Source organism: Dermochelys coriacea, chromosome 8 (genome assembly GCF_009764565.3).
Source record: "Dermochelys coriacea isolate rDerCor1 chromosome 8, rDerCor1.pri.v4, whole genome shotgun sequence".
Lineage (NCBI taxonomy): Eukaryota > Metazoa > Chordata > Testudines > Dermochelyidae > Dermochelys > Dermochelys coriacea.
Genome location: NC_050075.1, coordinates 45,186,814 through 45,209,301, shown reverse-complemented (window position 1 = coordinate 45,209,301; position 22,488 = coordinate 45,186,814). Strand labels below are relative to the sequence as shown.

The 22,488-nt window shown below is 44.5% G+C and overlaps 1 protein-coding gene across 1 annotated transcript in view; it reads right to left on the bottom strand.

Moving 5' to 3' along the window:
• Nucleotides 1–3,313: 3,313 nt before the first annotated feature.
• TADA1 (transcriptional adaptor 1) overlaps nt 3,314–22,488 on the bottom strand; it is a 33,399-nt gene continuing 14,224 nt past the window's right edge. Inside the window, exons 4-8 of the mRNA XM_038413476.2 lie at nt 15,358–15,455; nt 12,982–13,191; nt 11,220–11,371; nt 7,363–7,525; nt 3,314–6,540 (exon numbers count right to left, since the gene is read on the bottom strand). Coding sequence (XP_038269404.1) covers nt 6,388–6,540; nt 7,363–7,525; nt 11,220–11,371; nt 12,982–13,191; nt 15,358–15,455 — 776 coding nt within the window. The 3' untranslated portion in view covers nt 3,314–6,387. The remainder of the gene's footprint in view (nt 6,541–7,362; nt 7,526–11,219; nt 11,372–12,981; nt 13,192–15,357; nt 15,456–22,488) is intronic.

The window sequence follows — 22,488 nt, the reverse complement described above, 5'->3', positions numbered from 1 at the left end:
AAGTGCAGAATGGTGGTAGAGTGTGCATTTAGATGTTTAAAAGCGCACTGGCGCAGTTTACTGACTTGCTCAGACCTCAGTGAAACCAATATTCCCATTGTTATTGCTACTTGCTGTGTGCTCCACAATCTCTGTGAGAGTAAGGAGGAGACTTTTATGGAGGGGTGGGAGGTTGAGGCAAATCACCTGGCTGCTGATTACGCGCAGCGAGACACCAGGGCGATTAGAAAAGCACAGCAGGGTGCACTGCACATCAGAAAAGCTTTGAAAACCAGTTCCATGACTGGCCAAGCTACGGCATGACAGTTCTGTTTGTTTCTCCTTGATGAAAACCCACCCCCTTGGTTCACTCTACTTCTCTGTAAGCCAGCCACCTTCCCCCCTTCAATCACTGCTTGCAGAGGCAATAAAGTCATTGTGTTTCAAAATCATGCATTCTTTATTAATTCATCACACAAATAGGGGGATAACTGCCAAGGTAGCATGAGAAAGGTGCGGGAGGAGGGAAGCACCAGGTGGGGTGGTGGATGAGGGGAAGAGGGAAGGACAAGGCCACACTGCACTTCAAAACATATTGAATGCCAGCTTTCTGTTGCTTGGGTAGTCCTCTTGGGTGGAGTGGTTGGGTGCCCAGAGCCCCCACCATGTTCTTGGGCATCTGGGTGAGGAGGCTATGGAACTTGGGGAGGAGGGCGGGCGGTTACACAGGGGCTGCAGTGGCGGTCTGTGCTCCTGCTGCCTTTCCTGCAGCTCTACTAGACGCCAGAGCATATCAGTTTGATCCTCCAGTAGCCTCAGCATTGCATCCTGCCTCCTCTCATCATGCTGCTGCCACCTCTCCTCTTGCTTGTTCCTCCTGTTCTTGCATTCATTTTCTGCTTTCCTGGACTCTGCCATTGTTTGCCTCCATGCATTCTGCTGAGCTCTTTCAGTGCAGGAGGACTGCATGAGCTCAGAGAACATATCATTGCCAGTGCATTTTTTTCCACCATCTTATCTGCGCTAGCCTCTGGGACAGAGATGATAGGGGAATCGTTGAAAGATCTGCAGCTGCAGGAGGAAAAAATGGAGAGTAGTATTTAAAGAGACATTTTAGAGAACAATGGAGTAGACTCTTTCACAGTGAATCAAGCTGTTAACACTACATAGCACATGTGCTTTCGGTACAAGGTCGCATTTTGCCCCTTATATTGGGGGCCTGCCGGTTTGGTGTGAGAGATCACACACACAGGGCTGGGCAACAGAATTCGGCTTGCAGGCAGCCATGGTAAACCAGTCTTTCGGCTTCTTCAACCTTCATAACATGTGGGAATGGTTTCAAACAGCGGTGCCCTCCTTTCCCATACCAAGTACCCATTGTGATGGCCATTTAAAAGGAGGGGCTGCAGTTTTCGAGTTAAAGTGCAGCACAAAACCAAATTAACCCCCCTTCCCCCGACAGCACCCAATGCTCTGGGATGATCGCTTCACCCCTCCTCCCACCACGAGACTAGTATCAGAGAAGATCCCTGCCAGCCAAACACAAACAGCTTAGCGTGAACAGGCCCCCCACCACCTCGTGGCTAAAAGCAAGGATGATTTCTTTTCAGCCACAGGCAAACAGCCTAGCAGAAACGGCCGCCTCTGAATGTCCCCTTAATAATGTCCCTGGAGGATTTCCGCTCCATCCTCAGACATGTTAACAGACTTTTCCAGTAGCTGTACTGGCTGCAAATGCATCCCAAAGTCTTCAGGGCAAATTAATCATTAAAACACACTTGCTTTGAAACCATGTATTATATTTACAAAAGGTACACTCACCAGAGCTGCCTTCTCTGGCTTCAGGGTCCGGGAGCCCGCCTTGGGAGGGTATTGGCTCCAGGGTGATAAACAGTTCCTGGCTGTCAGGGAGAACAGTTTCTCCGTTTGCCTGTTGTGCGCTATCCTCCTCATCCCCAAAATCCTCATCCATGTTGCGTAAGACTCCCACCTTGCAGGTGTCCACAGACAGGGATGTGGGAGTGGTAGGGGAACCCTCTAGAATTGCATGCAGCTCATCACAGAAGCGGCATGTCTGGGGCTCTGACCCGGAGCGGCCATTTGCCTCTTTGGTAGGTGCCGGAGCTCCTTAATTTTCACGCAGCACTGCTGCGGGTCCCTGTTATAGCCTCTGTCCATCATGCCCTTGGAGATTTTTTCAAATATATTTGCATTTCGTCTTTTGTAATGGAGTTCTGATAGCACAGATTCATCTCCCCATACAGCGATCAGATCCAGTACCTCCCGTTCGGTCCATGCTGAAGCTCTTTTGCGATTGTGGGACTGCATGGTCACCTCTGCTGATGAGCTCGCCACGCTGGCCAAACAGGAAATTAAATTCAAAAGTTCCCGGTGCTTTTCCTGGTTACCTGGCTAGTGCATCCGAGTTGAAAGTGCTGTCCAGAGCAGTCTCAATGGAGCACTCTGGGATAGCTCTCGGAGGCCAATACCGTTGAACTGCTTCCACGCTACCCCAAATTCAACCCAGCGATGTCGATTTCAGTGCTAATCCCCTTGTCAGGGAGGAGTACAGAAATCAATTTTAAGAGCCCTTTAAGTCAACAAAAATGGCTTCCAATCAAGGGCCATTTTAAGCCACATTCTTGAAATTTGGGAAATTCCTTTATTATGGTTTGCTGATGAGAGAAATAACCCCAAATTTGACAACTGTCGTAAGTCACAATAGAAGTCGCCACTAACAGTTCCCAGACATGATAGTTTGCTCCTTCCAAGGGTTGTCACATCGAGTACATAGCTTCCAGTTTGGAAAATCTACACTGCTCAAGGTCACCAGTTCCATTTATTGGATAGTAGCCAAACAATTGCTGACGGTGAATGAATGTGCCAATGCTGACAGCCAAGTCCACCCAAACGATAGACTACCGTCAGCTAGTGGCAATAGCTACTCACCCAAACACCTTCCAAGAGAATGCACTTGTGGGTGACCCGTCACAACCAAACCAAGGAGGGGTGAGGCCATAGAGGGAAGGAGGGCCAGTATGGAGGCAGGGCTATGGGGATGTGCCACAGGTACTGTAATAAAATAATACCACATAGTTATTCTATAGCACTTTTCATTAGTAGATGTAAAATCCTGTTACAAAAAGGTGGTCAGTACCATCACCCCATTTTACAGATAGGGAAATGGAGGCATTTCCTTAATCCAGCCCCATGTGGCCAGTTTCCTTTAACTCCTTTTCTTTTACATTGAATAGATTACACAGCACTGGAGAATAAAAGGTTCTGCACAGCAGATACATGGCATGCACTTCATATAAACACACACAAATGCATATTTCATTTCAGCACTAGGCATTTTTATTTAAAAAAATGTATGACACTTTAGAGGCTGCTTATTAAAATTTCTAGCAAACAATGTCTTCATTCCATACCATAAGCATTATGACTAGCTGGGAAATCCCCTGCCCCCATCCCAAAGCCAGAAGTACTTCAGGTGCCCTGCTGATCTCACTAGTATACATTATAAGTATTATAGCCCAGTCTTGGTTTTAAGAATTGCCTTCTAAAGCTAGTGGATTTAAGGCTCATTCTGCTACATATGCCTGAATTAAGAAAAAATAGGCGTTGGGAAGAGACGGGGGAAAAAAAAAAAATCTGTGTACTGTCACAGATTTCACATGTGCTCTGACACTGCTGGGCTTTAGGAGGCTGTGGAGCTGCTATTGCAGGGTCCGTGCTATCAGTGACCAAGTGCTTTACCAGGTCCCTCATGCTGCTTCTTCCTCCACCACCATCTCCTGGAATTGGCTTCATAACTCATTAAGGCCCTTCTCATCCTGAACCACTGGATACAAACTGCAGCCTCCACCCTTATTACCCCTCACACCACGGCATGTGGTACACTTCCTCCCACCCACCCGGGAAGCTTCAGAAAAACAAGAAGTACTGACTAATGGGGGGGCCCATCTTGCTACATTAGTGATTCTCCAGAACCATCACCTATTGTTTGTTAGGGGGATTCCCTGGAAGCATAAGCAAACTGATAGGTCAGTGATTGGGTGGGAGGGATCTGAGCTCCTCACCAATTATAGAGAAGGCAGCCAGAGAAGAGAAGGAGACTGGCTCTGTGTTTTGAGTACCCTAGTGAAACAAATTATAGCTGCCCCAGTACAAGCGTGTTCTGAAGAAGAGAAAAGGAGTGGGTACAGGGAGCTCTTTAAGGTACGTCTACACAGGAGCTGGAGGTGTAATTTCCAGCTTGAGCAGACATACCTGCACTAGCTCTGACTGAGTAAGCACGCTAGCCACAGAAGTGTAGCCGCCGCAGCATGAGTGGCTAGCCACCCTGAGGACAATCCCACCTGAAATGCTAGGGACGTACTTGGGGCAGCGAGACTTCTATTTTTAGTGCACTGGTGCAAGGATGTTTCCTCAAGCTGGAAATGACACCTTCCAGCTCCAGCGTAGACATCCCCTCAGCCTCTCCTCCTAGCACTGCATTACAGGAAGCTGCCATAGTCCAGTTTTCTGAACAGGTAAAACAGCACCGATTTGGGTACACGGGACTTCAGCCCTAAACACAGTCCAGTCCAGCCCAGCCACCAGTTTGAAAGATTGGTTCTATACTTCAGTGTGTTTTAAACCGCTTTCTCCTCTCAGCACAACACGTAGTTCTCCCTCCGGCCTCAAACAGGCTTCCAACAGTAATACCCACTACAGAAACCTATTAACTCTCCAGAGGAGAGCTCCATACATACCTTCTATTCAGAAAAAAGGGGTGACCTGTCAGCTCATGTATCTCATGACAACTCTATAAAGTTATGAAGAAACCAAACCCATACTGAGAGCCCTACCAGGCCAGAACACAATAGTTCATTTCAATACACAGGATGGGATTTCCCCCTCTTTACACCATTGTATCATCACTGGCTCAAACTGAGCTGCTCCGTATTTACACTTGTGTCACAGAACCAGATCAGAGCATTGTGTTTTGCAGGGCTTCATTCGTTGGGTTTTTTTGGATAAAACAAAGAAATCATTTGTTCATATTGCTCTGAATATTCCTCCTACTGGCTCCCAGAGTGGCTACCTCTTACTCCAGAGCTGGACAGTACCTAGACTGTGCGAGCAGGACTTCTCCATTACAGAGCAGGCAGGATGGGTATCTGCATGGGAGAATACTACTTTCAAAAAGAGACTTTACTACCCATTTCAGTTTCTTCTAAATCCCTCACACAGCTGCCCTGTACATTCCTTTGTGCTTTGTAATGCACAGCAGTTCAGAGAATTTGCCAAAACAGGCCCTTCCATTTGTGTGTTACAGTCTCATAGTCCAGATCCAGAAGTGGAAGTTGCGAGGGTATAAATGGAGGGACCATGTGGGCACTATATTCATCTTCACTTGGGTGTCTTGACTCCCCAGAAGTCCAATTCAGCTCCCAATGAAATCAAGGGAAAGACTCGCACTGAGCTCACGGAGAGCTGGATCAAGGTACTAAGAGAGACTGCTTTGCCAGCTTCATACATGCTCTGAACATACCTTGGTAAGCTATATACTAGTGTGATTACGCCACAGACACTCTCAAAGCACAGACTTTTCCAATACAAATACCTGTCACAGCAGGGCACCTGCACTCTGGGCCTGCACCAAAGCCCAGGGAGGTCAATGGCTTTGGATCAGCCCCTTTGACAAGTGCAACATCCCATACTCCTTCCAACTTTCTGTAGTCTGTGCCTCCCCCGTCACCGGACAATGGCAGGATCTGGGTTCTCCCTGGTGACACTGACTGGGCGCAGAGAGGGAGAACCCATGACAACCATTCTGGCAGTGGAGAGCGGATTTCTCCCCTTCACAGGGAAGTCCTAGTTACACCAAAGGAAAAATACTTTGTCACAGGCATGTTTCTTCACTTGGATTTTAAGCACAGAGGTACAGGCTGCAACCCAGACAGTCACTGGCGAGCGTGAGGAATGGTCATGCACTCTGTCAGGCCCTCTACGGCATTATGCCTTTTGCCAGCACAGATCCATCACACCCACTAAACAAAAATGTGGATCAGTCTTCCTTAAAACTAAATAGTTCCTTCTCCCCCTGCCACTCACATTTTTCCCTACACAGAACACAAAGTCTAACTTCCATTCCCTTTCAAATGCAGTTGGAGCAGTGCAGCCCCAAGCAGTCAGAGTAACCCAGAGTTGGGTTGACTCTATGGCTTCACGGTAGCAAACAAGATGTACTACCCTTGGGTCACATTTCCATAGGAAAAGGTTACACATTACACATTTCTGCCTTGAAATGCAGACACGATGATGCAAGATTCACAACTGTTTTCATAACGGCAAAGCCGAGGAGACCCTGCTGCCGAGTTCATGAAATGACAGCCTGCCTCGGCGCTGGCCATCCTCACTTTAGCACAGCAGCAGCCCTTCCTTTGCTGCCAAGCGCTGGCGATGGATTTTGTCTTGCTGCAGCTCCTCATGGTTTGGATGCCAAAGTTTCATGATGATTCTCTCAATGTTTAGAGCGTAGACAGTGTGTGCTGGAACAACTTCTCTGTGCACCTGGCGGGGAGCGGGGGTTAAACGTTAGAAAACATTGTTAGCCAGATGCTATCACACTCACTCCCCCCATTTCTAAAATAAGATGCATCTAGTACATTTACTATAACTATAGAATAAGCTGATGAGGGGGTCCTCAGGGGCAACAAAAGCGTGTTGCTTTGTGTTTCTAACTTGTCAACATTGAAAGACACCCAGAAGAGACCACCTGTACTGAAGCCACCCACTCAGGACAAGCACAGGGAAATAGATAGTCCTTGCAACACGCTCATAAGAGTCAAACTCAGGAAGCTAATTCCAGAGTCAAGAGTCTTCCTGCTGAGAATGCTTAGTCCCACCAGCCCCAAGCCATGCAAACCCAGGGACGGACAGCTCGAGCAGCCCAGCTGGTAATAAGTACCTGCATGGAACACAAAGAAAAGAGGAATTTATATGGCAACTCAATGTGCTATATTTCTGCCAGAATCTCCATCAATTGAATGCAGGGAGGGGATCTGTGACCACTTGTAACCTGTGCATAATCCCAAGGTGAGAACCTATGGCCTAACACATAATATGCTTGCAGCTACAGTGGCTATATTTACCCAGCTGGCGGGGCCAATTCAGAGTCCCTGCCAAATACGCTAGGCAGCTCCAGGTATAGCCACAGATTTAAGAAGAAAACAAGGAAACAGCCTGTTTAAACAAACAGGCAGTGGGGAGGGAGTGAAATCAGGTCTGTCTCCAACTACATAATACAGAGCAGGCACAATCAGCTCTGACTAGCAGTCTCTTCTCAGGAAAACATCTCCCTAAGCCATGCCGCAATGGAACGTGAATGGTTACCTGTAATGCCTCAAAAAGGTCGTACACGTTCACAGGAGGGAGAGTAGCTGGTAAAGTATTCCCGGAACATGCTAAGAGGAGAGCCGCCTGCTGCTCAGCATCATCAGGAGCGGGATGGGAGGCTAGATTCTGACCCGCAGAAGGTGCCACACAGGTAGGAGGACTGTAAAGAGAGGGCCAGTCCAGTCAATAAAGAAGCTCCCATTTGGGGAAATATCAGGGCAGTAGCTTGGCTCTTGAACTTTATTCTTCACTCAGAGCTGGCTCAGGCTTTGTCTGGAGACCAAAGTTGCACTGGTTTCACTAAAAATCAGCTTTTAAAAAGGGACCAAGTTAAAATGGCGCAAAGCCGTGTGGCCACACTTAAACTGGTTTACGTTACTTTTAACTTGGTCACTTTATTGCAGTCAGGCTGCTGGCATTCTTACATGAATGATCTCCAGCCAGAACAGATCCCAAGGCTGTGTCTACACTACGTAAAGAGTTGCAACAAACTAAAAACAAAATACATACTGGTTAAACTATGTATCAGTTGCAACTCTTCAAATGGCAATGGTGCCTAACAAGGCTTTTTGGTTTGTGAGGTCACAGCCAAAAATGCCACTGCTCCCCAGCAGCCAGAGACAGCATGCTTACTCCTAAGCATAAACAACACTGTGGTATAGTGCATTGCTGTTTGGATTTCAGAGATTACAAGAGACAAAATGTGTTCTGGAGATTAGCTATTAAAAAGACCTTGATATCTCAGGATTGAAAACATAAAGGAGCCCACTGTGGCCCATGTATCTGGCAGAGATAAGGCAGGAACAAACAGAGTCTTTATCTGCAAGGTGCTGAAGGTAAAACCTAAAAGATCCCCTGAAGCTCTGGGACAAAGGCTGTGGCTGAGAGCTCTGCTCCCAAGCCGGAGCAGTCCTAGTCCTATTTTTGGCCCCCTACCTCCCTGCAGTTGAAATAATTTACATATGCAAAACCCATCACTTGCATGCAGAAATGATGGACTTCACCCTGCTCCCAGCAGAACAAAAACCAAACCAAACCGCCGACCCATCGGAAGCGGAGCAAAACAAAGCAGAGTGGCAGAGCAGTTCAGGACCCCAGACAACTGCCCCTGCTCCCAAGGCACAATGGCGCTGTCCACAAACAAGGGTAGTGTTTTGCTGTGCAGAGACCTAGCTTTGCCGGGGGCCAGCCTGAGACCGCAAAACAAATTTTTAAAGAATCTAAGAACTGCCTTGACCCTCATCAGCTTCTGCTCCAAGTGCGGGTGCAATTTTCTGACCTTGCCTTCAGCAAAAAGGACACGGAGCAGAAAGAAAACAAATATAATTTATTTAAAAGACCTTATCATCATTTTCTGTTGAAGAATTAAAAAATGGAGTCCCATATGTGACAGATGCTAGTCATGTTACTTTGTGCACTCCTGGCACAGTGATGAGGGAGGTATAAGATTGGAATGGAACACAAAACAAAACACTGGATGCCGAGTCCACCCCAAGGGGCCAGCTCTGGTTTCTTACGAACGCTTCCTAAGGAAGGAATAACTGACCAATTAATCCGAATTCCAAGTTTCAGTTTTCTAAACTCCTGGACTGTCCCCCTCCAGGAGGGTAACACAAACAGATTGGGGATTCTGTGGGTTACCATCCATGGCTTGCAGCACTGGCAATTCCAATCTCTCTGTCATCACAAGCTGCATGCTCTATTTACTGTAGTAGAGAGAGTCTAGAGCATTAGGCCTGGTGCAAGACCTGAGGCCTGAGCCAGAGCCTGTGAACCAAGGTCAGGCAATGTACTGAAGCAAAATGCCTGCAAGTTCAGTGTCCGGTACATGAACTTGGCACAGATACTGCTAACATTGCTAAAACACACTGAATATATAAACACATTCCAGCAGACTAGCACAAGACGATTTGACAAAAGTGATCAACAGGGATGTTTTATCTGAAACATCAGGACAAAGGTACAAGGGGAGGTAACACACGTCATCAAACACACAAGGTGGTACGCAAGTTGTTTATCCCAGATTGTTTGTCTCAGTCTATAAATGTTGGGGTACCTCACCTTAACCCTTTTCCAGCCTCAGGAGCAACAGAAAGTCCCACTGCTGACTGAGTCCTTGTCACTCAGCAATCCTGTATTACTGTACCTGTATACACTGATCTGGGAAGCTAGTACTGTGTCTTGAGGGCAATAAACCTGGCCAAATACCTTTACCACTCACCTGAGTCTGGTCTTTCTGGGTCTGCTGAGCCAGCTACCTGTGCAGAGCTGTGCAGAGCTGGGACAACACATGGAGAGAGCACCCATGCATGCCAAAAATGGCCTCACACCAGGGATGTTGTGAAGATGAGTTACAGATAAGGCTGCGTGTCTGTCAGCAGTATGTCTACTTCTGAGGTGAAACTGCTGGAGAGGGGTGTACAGGGATGGAAAGAACAAGCAGAAAGTTGCTCCCACATCTGGTCCTATTGATGGATGGGGAGATCAGACTGGCCTCTGAGTCTTAAGTCTGCTGTGTAAGCACCCAGAAGCACAAGTCTTAAGTAGTTGCTTGCATTGCTTGGGCCTGTCCGCGTGCGGCCTGCCTCCCCCCAGCACAGCGGGGGTCCCAGGCCCAAGTTTTAGTTAGGGCTATATAGTACAAGTCATGGACAGGCCACGGGCGGTGAATTTTTGTTTACTGCCCAAGACCAGTTCATGACTTTTACTAAAAGTACCAGTGACTAAAACATAGCCTTAGTTATAGATCGTCAAGCCTGTACCCTGGGACCAGTGCATAATTAGTCCTAAAATACAATTCAGTACATTATCCAATCCAATTTAAATGTTTCCCTTGGCAGTTAATGTACAGAAAGGGCTTTGAGATCCCTGGATGAAAGGTACTTCAGATGTACACAGCATTATTAGGGCTTGAAAAATCCATTTGCCAGCAGGAAATTTTCCCTGTGAAGAGGGAGTGGGATGGGGGAGAAGCATAATCTTCTGCAGAATTTACTCTTTCATGCAAAACAAAACAAAAAACCACTCCTTATGCTGAGAAGATAACCTTCCATATATGAACTGTACTGTCTTCCTGAGTCTGCAGACAGATACAGAATTACTGCTGCTGCTCATAGCCTTCCCAAGAGGCTGCAGCAGGAGACTGAAATCAACATCATCGCTGATAATTTTACTGCTGACCAAAAGAGTTCTGCACAGTAGCCACGAGTCAGTATCTTTGTCAATTCCACACTGTAGCTATCTGGGAAAGCTACAGGCAACAATAAAGGTAGACACTGGAGCTATCCACATGGGAGTAGGACCCAAAGAGAGGCTGGGAAAGTGGTAAAGCCAGGAGAACAGGGAAGGGAAATAGTGGCCCAACCCCTTCGCTATTCTTCACAAGTCAGAAGACCGTTGGGGGCATGGCATATGCTTATCTCATCTTAAGGTTTTATACAGGTGAAAGCTGCTTCTCCCTTCCAGCAGCCAGAGGTAGTTGGAAGGTGGGGGGTAAGAGTCTGTGTACTTCAAATCAAACACTCGCCTACTAACCAGAGACTTATATGAAAAACTGAGTCCTCAGACTGGATCTAAAGAGAACACCCAAACAGGAATTCCAGCGTCCTCACCTGCTAGGAATCAGTAGTAAGGGACACAGACTTCTCACCAGGGCACTTATGCTAAACCCCAAGTCCTTCCCCTCTGCCCAGTAGGGATAGTCCTCTGGCACATCTGCAGTTTCTGAATATTAAATATTACCACTAAGTTTTCTCCAGGGGTTTTAAAAAAAATGGATCAGTATGCTCAGTCTCCTACACCAACTACTCATTGACTATGTTTAGAACGAGGTAGCTCCATGAGAGCTCGCTTACCATTCAATTAGATTATTATAGGCAACAACACTGTTCTTCAGGTAAGGCTGTGGATTAACATTGCTTCCGAAGGCATATTTGAAATGACCATCTCTCAGGCGATAGGCTTTCCTCCTGGATACTACAGATGCCAGGATATCCTTAAGGTGATTCTGTAATGACAAATGTTACCTTTACCATTTGTGGAGCATGCTTTCAAAACTTTACAATATTGTCACATAGGCCTGTTTATCCCTTCCACCTAGATACCGCTGTGATCAGTGCGCCACAAACGCCATTGGTCATATATAGAGGCAGTTTCGTAACTATTCATTTTAGACTATTAAACAGGTGGATTCAGTTGTATGGATAGCTTCCATTATTAGAGGCACAATCCGGCAATGTTATTTTAAAGGAAGTGCATTCAGTAGAGGATGATACAAATAGCACTCCCCCGCATCACATATCCGGAAAAGAATGTATTTTATAGTTTTTTACTGAATCGGGGGGGGGAGGAGGGGGAAATCAAGATAGCCCTGAAAAAACAGATCTCCAACCCAGATAAAAATCCTAGTTCCTGAGGAGGGCAACCCAATCAAAACAAAGCCAGCATGCTGATTTACTTGCTGTCACATGTTCATGTGTTTCTCTTCCCGAGTTATTTCTGCAAACCAGCAGGGTACCAAAACTTCACGGGAGCCTGCCTTCAGCAGCAGGACTGGTGTAAATTTCGTTACCCTATTTGTACACAAAGCAGAACATGCACAAACAGAGCACTATGTGCACTTGCCTGTGAACTGAAACTTGCACTCTAATTTGAGATCTCCTGGTACCAACCTTAAACATGTCTCTTAAATGTCAGGAAATTCCCTCCACTAACTAGCACACTGTGGTAGAGGACAAGAAAGGGTTTCATAAACAGCATCAGACAGTGCATGTGCATAGGAATATTGCACTTAAAGCTATTCTGAAAGCCACACTATGCCTTTATTAAGGGCTGGCCTTACTTCTGAGGTGAAACTGCTGGAGAGGGGTGTACAGGGATGGAAAGAACAAGCAGAAAGTTGCTCCCACATCTGGTCCTATTGATGGATGGGGAGATCAGACTGGCCTCTGAGTCTTAAGTCTGCTGTGTAAGCACCCAGAAGCACAAGTCTTAAGTAGTTGCTTGCATTGCTTGGGCCTGATCTTGAGAGATGCTAATAGCCACAACTCCCATAGAAGACAATGGGAATTGCATGTAATCAGCACTTCAGGTTTAGGCACTATATGATTTATCTACCTTGCTTGAGCTTCAATAGCAGACAAGTTTTACAATAGCTTGACGTGCCTAAAAAGGGACTGTTCAAAACTAATCCTGTGGCCTCTGGATATAAATCTGGAGTATAAACCACTGCTAGCAATGGAATATACATTTTAAAAATCCATCATAGTTAAAGAAATCTTTTATTTTAAAAGCCGAAGATCAAACATTTTCAAACTCAGCTTCTAAAATTGTGCAAACTGTGTAAAATTTTTCACTCTGAGTTTCTGCAAATTATATTTTTGTATGCACGAATACAAGATCCTTTACATGTGCCAAGACTCTGATCTGAAGTGCTGCAGGAATAACTTTTGGTGCCAGTTTCAGAGGCACCTATGAAACACATGGTGTGGATTCTCATAAGTCACCTGTAAATATAGTGAAGCTAGTTTCCTCTCACACACTGTTGTGCCTCGCCATATACAAAGCCTTTTATTAGTAGCATAATCAAAACCACATTGTTAGTTTGTCTTTTCTAACCTGCACAGCATAGACAATAGCCGTCACTGCCTCTTCGGTGACATTGTCCAGCCCGTGCTCATATGCAGTCACTATCATCCTTCCTTCTAGCTGGCCCCGCGTGGGAAGCATCATTGTATGGGAACACAGCTTCATATCATCATCTTCTTGAGGATCCTTTGCCACAAACTGCTGGGCTCCAGACAACGGATTCTGAGGCTGGAATCGGTGCTATCAGACAAACACACTTTTCATTTAAAAACTACTAATTCCAGCACTGAGTACAGCTTTCAGGGGAGATGTGAAACTGAGGTCCTGAATTTACACGGTCATTAAACAAGGCACTCTTCATAAGAGACTAAGGATTTTAAGCATAGCTGCTTAGTTGAGTTCCAACTTTGGTTATTATATTCTGCCTGTCTTAAATTTACCTGGACAAGGTGAGTGAGGTAATATCTTTTAAGGGACCACTTCTGTTGGTGAGAGAGACCAACTTTTGAGTTCTGAGTGGCTCAAAAGTTTGTCTCTCTCATCAACAGAAATTGGTCCAATAAAAGATAGGACCTCACCCACCTGGTCTCTCTAATATCGTGGGACCGACACGGCTACAACTACACTTCAATTTACCTTACCTTTTCATCTTAACATTGCTGTGTGCTGCTAAACAGCTGTCTGTTCCCCCTCAGAAGCAGCTGTTTTTCAGTCATACCAAAATATCAGATGCTTAATTAGTTAATGTTTATAAAAATATCCTCAGATAGAGGGGGTTATAAAAGCTTTATACAAAACTACAAAGAATAACCATATAGCTAACCAATGTTTATTTAAATCTGATTGAAAAAAAATATTACCACTAATGAGTGGGAAGTTGTTCTGCTAATTCTAGCACTTCAGCTTTCATTTGGTTGCAAAGATACAACCTTCAAAATGTAACTGATTCTGCAAACAGAAAACATGTGTCTTTGGAAAGCAGAAGCAAAGTGGAATTAACATAAAATCTGGTTATTTCACAGCAGTTATTTGGACCTTCCTGGGTAGCAATGAAATTGTGCCAATTTCATGCTGTTGAGGATACTAATAGCAGGGACAGGCACAGAAGTTATTCATGGGGTGGGAGGGGCGAAGAAAAGTGGGGAAGGGATAGAGTAGAAGACACTTCTTTTCCCCTTCCCTCCTTGCAGCAGAGAGGTGGTCCTTTTGAGAGATCGAGTGGAGCATTAACAGAAATCTCCCCTCTCAGCAGTATTTTGGTGTCAGCTGAACATCGCTGAACATCTTAACTCTAATGGGATTATTAACTTCACTACTTGTAAATAATCCTATCCAAAATTCATACTGATAAAACCTTAATACAGTACTACACTGACACATTCCTGAAAAAAATGCATATGTACAGTATATATATATACACACACACACACACACACACACACACACACATTTTTTAAACCCACCAAATTTTAAATCCACCACCAGACATATGCATTACTCAGTTAACCAGATTCCCATCATTGCTTAGTGTGAAAAGATTACTGTGAATTTTTATAAATCCGAATAGCAGCTTCTATGCATTGCTGTTACAGTCTCAGCCAAAACTGGGTGAATAGTAAGAAATATTGTCTGAATCATTGTGGCAATTTCTAAGTATAATTCTACTTCCACTGGGTTCACAACTCTTTAAGACTGCTGTCTGTAAAGAGTATTACAGTGCCGGATTACACCAGTGTCAAAATTTACTCTCCAGTGTTTATGGGCCCAATTCTCACTCACACTAATGCCCTTTATACCACTCTGGCAGTGTAAAACAGTCTCTAAGTGGGCCCACCTTACAGACCCTTTAGAATGTCAGAGTAATATAAAAGGGGATTAGTGTAAATGAGAACCTGGTCATAGGCATTTCTCCCCGCACCCCACGGGGAAAAGCCTAGGCAGAGAAGAGGCACTCCGAAGTATTTTCCCTTAAGAAACTTGGAGCCTTCTAAGAGTGGTCTGTTTAAAAGAAAGTGTTGCACCCATCCAGACATCTCAAAGCAACATGGAGTTGGCTAGCCCAACCAGGCTCACGCAGCAAGTCAATTTGAGAAGAAGAGGCAAGCATAATGGTAACTATAATATATGGAACAATGACCTTTTGCTTCATGAAGCACTTAGCTTTTTAAAGTCAACAAGAGATCAGGGGCAGCATGAAATTATAAATATCTGGACTGAAAGAAAGAGACTTGTCTGGTAATTACACTTGAATACTTATTGCTTTAATAAAAATGCTTCTTCTGGAATGAGGTAAAGCATCTTAGCCATCCCAGCTAACAAAGGGGCCACTTACTGCTCACAAGTTGCCAGCTCTTCATTTCTAGAGCGTTTAGCAGAGCGGAGATCCTTTGCAGAATATAAACTTACATCAAACTTCTGCCGAACAGAAGAAAACTTCTTCTTTCCTTTGGGTTTTCCAGGTTTAGTTGCAGAGCCACCCGTCCATGGCAGAGGCCCAGGACCCTCTGAAAATAGGAGAGAGGGGAAGGTCACTCCAATTTTTAGCCAATATCATTTAGTTCATACAGTTAAAAACAAGACAAAACCCACAAGGTTCTGACACCTCTGAAGAGCACTTCCATACTTTCCAATTTAAGTGCATGTACCATTTCTATTTTATACTATTTGGCTTGTTACTATTCTCGACTACTAAAACCATGCATCTGAGCAATAATTCTGTTACTTCAGAGAGAAATTATCTGAACAATATTGTGCCTTTCTTGCAACGCATTTTTAAACTGCAATAGATGCATGAGGCTATCACAAAGGCACATGCATATAATGGCTAGACAACACTACACCTACCTAAAAGGACATGGCAGGCACTGTATTGGTGGATGACTTCTGAAGACGGTTATTAAGCAGTACATCAAGGATTGTATGACTTCAGTTACTTGAGAAGCATAGTTAAAGTCAGAGTCTGCAGAGTTCCAAGTGACTCCTGAGAGGTGCTGAGCATCCTCATCTCCTATAGAAGCCACCGGGAGCTGAGACTGCTCTGACCCTCACAGAATTGGACCCCAATTCTTCAGGCACATCCTGCATTTGCTATTACGCAAATTACAAAATCATATAAAGAGAAAAGCTAGATATGAGTTCACTGGGTTTTAGTGACGATAATGACCCTGAAAGTTCTAGAGTCTCCAGACTGTTCAACATATTTCACAGAGCTATCTCACATGACACGAGTCTGACCAAGGAATTAGTGGTTGGAATTTCCCTTTGTCATCCCATAGTGGTATACAAATGTCTACACCCAGAAAGAGCTTTTCATTTTAAAAACAATGACCTAAACTTTTGAGGACAACAGTATGTGGGGAAACATCTTATGGAACTCAAATTATATTGGGGGATGGAAAAATAACAGACATTGCATTGTCTGTTAATGAATCCTTTATATACCTAGGATTTCATATGTTCTTACTTCCCCTGAGAAATAGCTGCCCCAAGGTCTAAGAGCTCCATATAGAATCTCAAAAACACAAGGATTTCTTGGCACAGCAGTCCCTACACTACTGACACCAAGGAGTTCATAACAATGGTGTCGACTTGGAAGAATTACTAATAAGAGAACAAAACGTATTTTAAAACCAATTTTCTACACCCAAATCATTTCATATTTCTCCACCCCCAAAAAAAAAATTTTTAGACAAAAGGAAGTCACCAACTAAAGTTAAATCTACAATTCTTAAACCAAGCTGGGGTTGCAAACTCAAAGACTAGAAGTTTCTCTCTATGCAACACACCAGAGCAACCTTAACTCTTCTAGTAGAAGGGGAGGGAAAAGAATAGAGCATGCAAGGGAAACTACGAAGATAGACCGAAGTTGCTCAGGGCCATGGACGCAGAGGTTTTTGTAGGCAGGATGGAGAAAAGGGCGATGCGTATCATTCAGGCCCTCTCAGTAGCACCCCGTCCCACTTCTCCACACACACGCAGCTCAGCAGACACTTCCTATATGCTTAAAGTTAAAGTGTTTAAATGTGTTATTGTTTAAGCATTACACGTAGCACTGGGATGAACTATGCTGCTAGGCCCTCCTCTAGCAAAGCAGTTAAGCACATGCTTAACTTTAAGCACAATGGGACTCTTCATGTATCTCATGTGTTTAATGATAAAGCACCTTAAAGAATCTAAGTACTTTGCATATTTCAGACGAGACTTAAAACCAAGGTCCTGATCATATGTGGTTCTTAAACATCCCATGACATTCTTTTTAAGAGTAGGAATCTTGGAGTCAGCATCCTGGCCCCATTCCAACTCTAGGAATTATGGTCAGCCTAAATAAATTCCCTCTACAGTTTCAATTCTAAAAAGGTACTCTTCATGTTCAGCTGTATAGCACTGTTGTGTTCTACTTGACAGCTGCCATACATCATGCCCAGAAATGGCTGCATTTCACTAGCAGAGTCATCCTGGACTATAGCTCATAAATCATTTTGAAACAAGAGGGATTGTGTAAGCATAATATAGAAACATCTTTTATTGAAGAGATTGTTTGACATTCTGGAGTTTTGTAAGAAAGATTGTCATGTCCTGACACAGCATGTACTATTAGCCTTTCAATATCCGGTGCCTGGCAGGTATTCAATTCCTATTAAGGCAACAACAAAAGTTCAATTTGAAGTTTATGTGCCGACTTGCTGAAAGGTAAATTTGCAGCAACATATTGCTCCAATGCTTGGGGCCAGATCCAAATACCTTTGCTCACAACTGAACATATCTGATGCCACAAGTGGAGGACAACTTTGTGGAGTACGGTGCTACCCAGCATGAGTGAGGGTATCAGAGTCTGGCTCACTGGATCTTACTGAAGTCAGTGCAAGTCTTTCCATTGATTTTAATAAGTACTAGATCAGGCTCTTAATAAATAAATGTCACATTCATCCTTAAAGGGCAAGGGAGTATGAAAAAAGTTGCAGAAGAAATGGGAGACCCAGAAAACAGACAGAGAGCTAGCAACCGTGTGGAACTGAGGGAAGGAGGAGGAAGGACCAAGTGAAACCAGCTGCAACAAGGATGGTTGTTATATATCACATCACACCAGAAGGTCTAGCCAAGCAGCCCACTTGGACACTGCTCAGGAGTTAGCTACCTGTACTTCCATTGCCACTGCTGGCCAGACCAATATTATAGACTTTATACCACATACCCTTGGCAAGGGGAGTCCTGCAGAGTAGTCAGCATCTCCTATTGAAATGTTCACAGAATTTTGTACACCAGCTCCCACTCCATTATTTTTGGGGGAAGGGCTATGGAGAAGGTTTGATCCGATGGATTTTTTCCATTCACTGGTAGTACTATCAGGCACCTGCCCTGCCCCCAGTTTGAGCTCTCTAGCTGAGTGTGCAGCTACCACTAATGAACAAAAGATTGGGATTGCTTCCTGTGAGGTAAGGGCTGACAGCCCTTTCATGATAATCTGTCTAATATGCAGCCAAACCTCTCCTTTATGTTTACTCTGCAAACATCTGCACCCCCAGTAGTGTTCAGGGAAACAACACTGCCCCTCCTTCAGGCTTTCGGTATCCTACTGTGATCATTTTGTTTTATTAAACAAAATAAAAATTCAGAAAGGTAAATGATTTACCACACATTTCATAGGATAGTCAATAAAATTATGCAACTTTTAGCATGTCAAAGAGCAGAGCAGACAATATAAAATTGGACAATATCACACAGACACGTTAGGGTGGGGTTAACAATTCTGTGATCGTTATTTGACAACAGGGAAGTTAGCGCAAATGGTGTTTAAAGATGTGTCAGAAACCAAGGAAAGCTTTTTGCATTTCAAAGTTATGTTGGGGGAATTTGGCAGCTCTGGAAAAATCTTTGAAAGATCTTTTACCCCTGAAGTCCCCCTATTTGTATTTCCTAGCCAAGGGGTGGACAAACTTTTTGGCCAGATGGCCACACTGGGGTGCAAAACTTATGGAGGGCCAGGTAGGGAAGGCTGTGCCCCCCCCACCCAAACAGCCTGGCCCCCGCCCCCTATCTGCCCCCCTCAGAATCGCCAACCCAGCCAATCCCCCCCGACTCCTTGTCCCCTGACCGCTCCGTCCCGGGACTGAACGCCCAGGGACCCCACCCCCTATCTTACCCCTCCTGCTCCCTGTCCCCTTATTGCCCCCCCATGCCCCTAATCACACCGCTGCCCCCTGACAGGCCCCCCAGGACCCCACTCCCTATCCAACCCCCACTGTTCCCTGTCCCTGACTCCCCCCAGGACCTTCTGCCCCTTATCCAACCCCCCACTTCCCTACCACGCAGCTCAGAGCAGCAGGAGCTCGCAGCCCCGCTGCCCGCCGAACCAGCCGCGCTGCCAGCACGGCTGCGGGGGAGGAGGGACAGCAGGGGAGAGGCCGGGGGCTAATCTCCCTGGCCAGGAGCTCAAATGCCAGGCAGGATGGTCCCATGGGCCGTAGTTTGTCCACCTCTGTCCTAGCCCCTACAGGGTATGTAGCATGCCTTCTGATTCAGGAGAGCTGGGCTGTTTCTGTCTCTGCACCACACCCCAGAATATGGAGCATGAATGTATCAGAAGAGTAACTTCAATACTCAGTCCACTCCGGCTATTTCTTCCCAGACCTTAGAAGATTAGAGAGCAGCCTCTTGGGTCCCTGCTAGATATCCCAACTTCTTAACCTGGATTAAGACAAAGTATTCCAGATTTAAAATTAAGAAATCCTAACCCTAACTGAAAAGGAGTACTTGTGGCACCTTAGAGACTAACAAATCGATTAGAGCATAAGCTTTTGTGAGCTACAGCTCACTTCATTGGATGCATTCAGCCGATGAAGTGAGCTGTAGCTCACAAAAGCTTATGCTCTAATCGATTTGTTAGTCTCTAAGGTGCCACAAGTACTCCTTTTATTTTTGTGAATACAGACTAACACAGCTGCTACTTTGAAACCTAACCCTAACTGGGCTCTGGCCCTGGTTTTTAATAATGGTTCTAGGGATAAGAAAAAGCCACAGCCTGACTACAGCACCATATATGCATGATTAATACGCTACTCACTCCAATTTCCACTCAGAAATCAAACTCCAAAAATGCCAAGGGTTTCTAATGCAGGATGACAGGAGAAAGTGGTGTGGAATAATTTGGGGGGGGGGGGAGGAGGGGGTTCCATATATGAAATTTTTGATTAAGCTTAGAGAAGAAGATATTTCTAAACTACCAGATAAGGCAGATGTTAATGTAACAAAATGTCTCCTGGGCTCCCTTATCTAAAGGCCATCCATAGAGTTGAGAATATTTGGAAATTTTGAACAGCTAAGGAGGGCCTTTATGGCTCTTCGTGTTCAAACAATGCAGCTGGTTTATGTGGAAGGTATGTACACTGGCAATGAGAGGTTCAATCACTTTCCCCCCCCCCCCCCCCCAGAGGGCCTGGCCAGGCTGAAGATTTGCCACATTACCTACTATTATGTAGGTATTATAGACTTTTTCCTCAAAAATTTTCTCCAATCTTGGCCCTGAAACCTTTTGCATCATTAACTAAATTAGTATAGTTGTTATCAAGCAGTATTGTTTCAGTTATACAGCCAGTTGTCCTATTTGCCCACTCAGCACAAATAAGAAACTGTGAAATTAATGCTCTTTATGATGTAAATAAATCCATTTGCTTCTAACACCTCTAATTTTGTTTCTGCATTTTGTGTTGAGCTATTTTAAAAATGTCAGTTGAATTTAGGAGAAAGGTTGAATGTGGTGGTTTTTGTATTTTGATCATTTTAAAATTTATATTTGTTTCATTGAGCATCATGGCTAACTGCCAAATCTGAGTTTGTTGGGTGCTGCTGTTTAATTCAGGATGTGCTAATTTCTCTAGGATTTTCTACAGTTTATCAAGGATCTCAGAGCAATTACTCTTTTACCTACTTAGCATGTAGGCTAGTCATAGTTTAGCTTCTATAGTATTCCTAGAACATCTTTACTTCTCTCACCCTTAGCAGACAAACCTGTTTTATTCCTACAAGCCTCCACCATTGTCTCAGTGCTACCAGGGGCAGAGAGGGAAAAGAAACTGAATATGAAAAAACAAGAATTTCATCATCACCACAGATATCCAGCTGATTATGCTACTGCCACATAGATTCAGCCCTCCTGGAAAATACTATGGAGGTTCTTCAGGATCCTGATTTAGAATTCAGTCAGTAAATATGATCATCAGGCATTTGGATATCACCATCTGATTTCCTAACGTTTCCAGACAATTACAGCAATGTCAGCTGAAGGCTTATCCTTTCAACACATCAATCCTGTTTTCTCCACTGTCATTTGGACGTTTAGTTATGGAACTTGGGGCTTCACATTGCCAAGCTTATTTTCCTCTTGCAGTTACAGAGGTCACCTTCTGACTGTGTAAAATCCCCAAGCAGATCTCTGAGTTAAGGTGTTCCTTGGGCCAGTGTTCTTGAACATATAGGTTCCCTTCACATAGTCCTCCTATTCAACAAAAGTAGGCAAGTAATCCCAACCCTATTCAGCCAAGCACATATTTAACTTTAAGTACGTGCTTACATTCTGTTGAAGCTGATGGACCTTAAAGTTAAGGATTTAAGCACCTGCTTAGTGTTTTGCTACTATGAGGGGAAGTTTCTACAACCTAATATTTTGTTTCCAGTTTTAATCTTTCCTCTTAAATTTTCTTTAACACACAGTATTCTAGCACTTAATCAGGAGGTCCATATTAAAGGCTTCAAGTATCAGGGCACTGAAGTAATGAACCCCATCTATGTGATGGGCTCTACTGTTCACCCACTCATTTGACAGCTATTTCCTCCCCAATTCTCTTGCTTTGTGCTGCACAGATCACCTCAGGCTTTGCCATTTTTCTTTATTCTTTCCACAGGTCTGTTACTATACCTATATACTGAGCTTGCATTCTTCTGACCTATAGCCTCGGATGACCTGTCACAAGCCATGCATCATAGGGTTAGGTTAGCATTTGGATGGGAGACAAAACATGCAAGTGCTCTTCACTTTGTAGAATAAGCCAATATTCTAGTAGGTGTAGAAGATAACACATTTTTCTGTAGAAGGCACAAGACTGAACTGTAAGCATTGAGAATCTTTAAAAGCACAAAGTAAGGAAGTCTTGAGCAGGTCAGAAATTAAGAGTGTGGGTAGAGGGAGTGGGCATGGGATACCATGAGGAAAAACAGCAGTAAAGAAAAAGAAAAAAGAGCCACAGCTCTTCAAAAAAACACAGTAGTCTTCTGTCAGGGTTCCCTCCCCATTCTGAACCTGAGGTACAAATGTGGAGACCTGAATGAAAGACCCCCTAATCTTACATTCCACCAGCTTAGGTTAAAAACTTCCACGAGGCACAAATTCCTTTCCTTGTCCTTGGATGGTATTGCTGCCATCACCAAGTGATTTAAACAAACATTCAGGGAGGGGCCACTTGGAGCCCTATCCCCCCAAAATATCCACCCAAGCTCCTTCACTCCCTTTCCTGGGGAGGCTTGAGAATAATATACTAACCAATT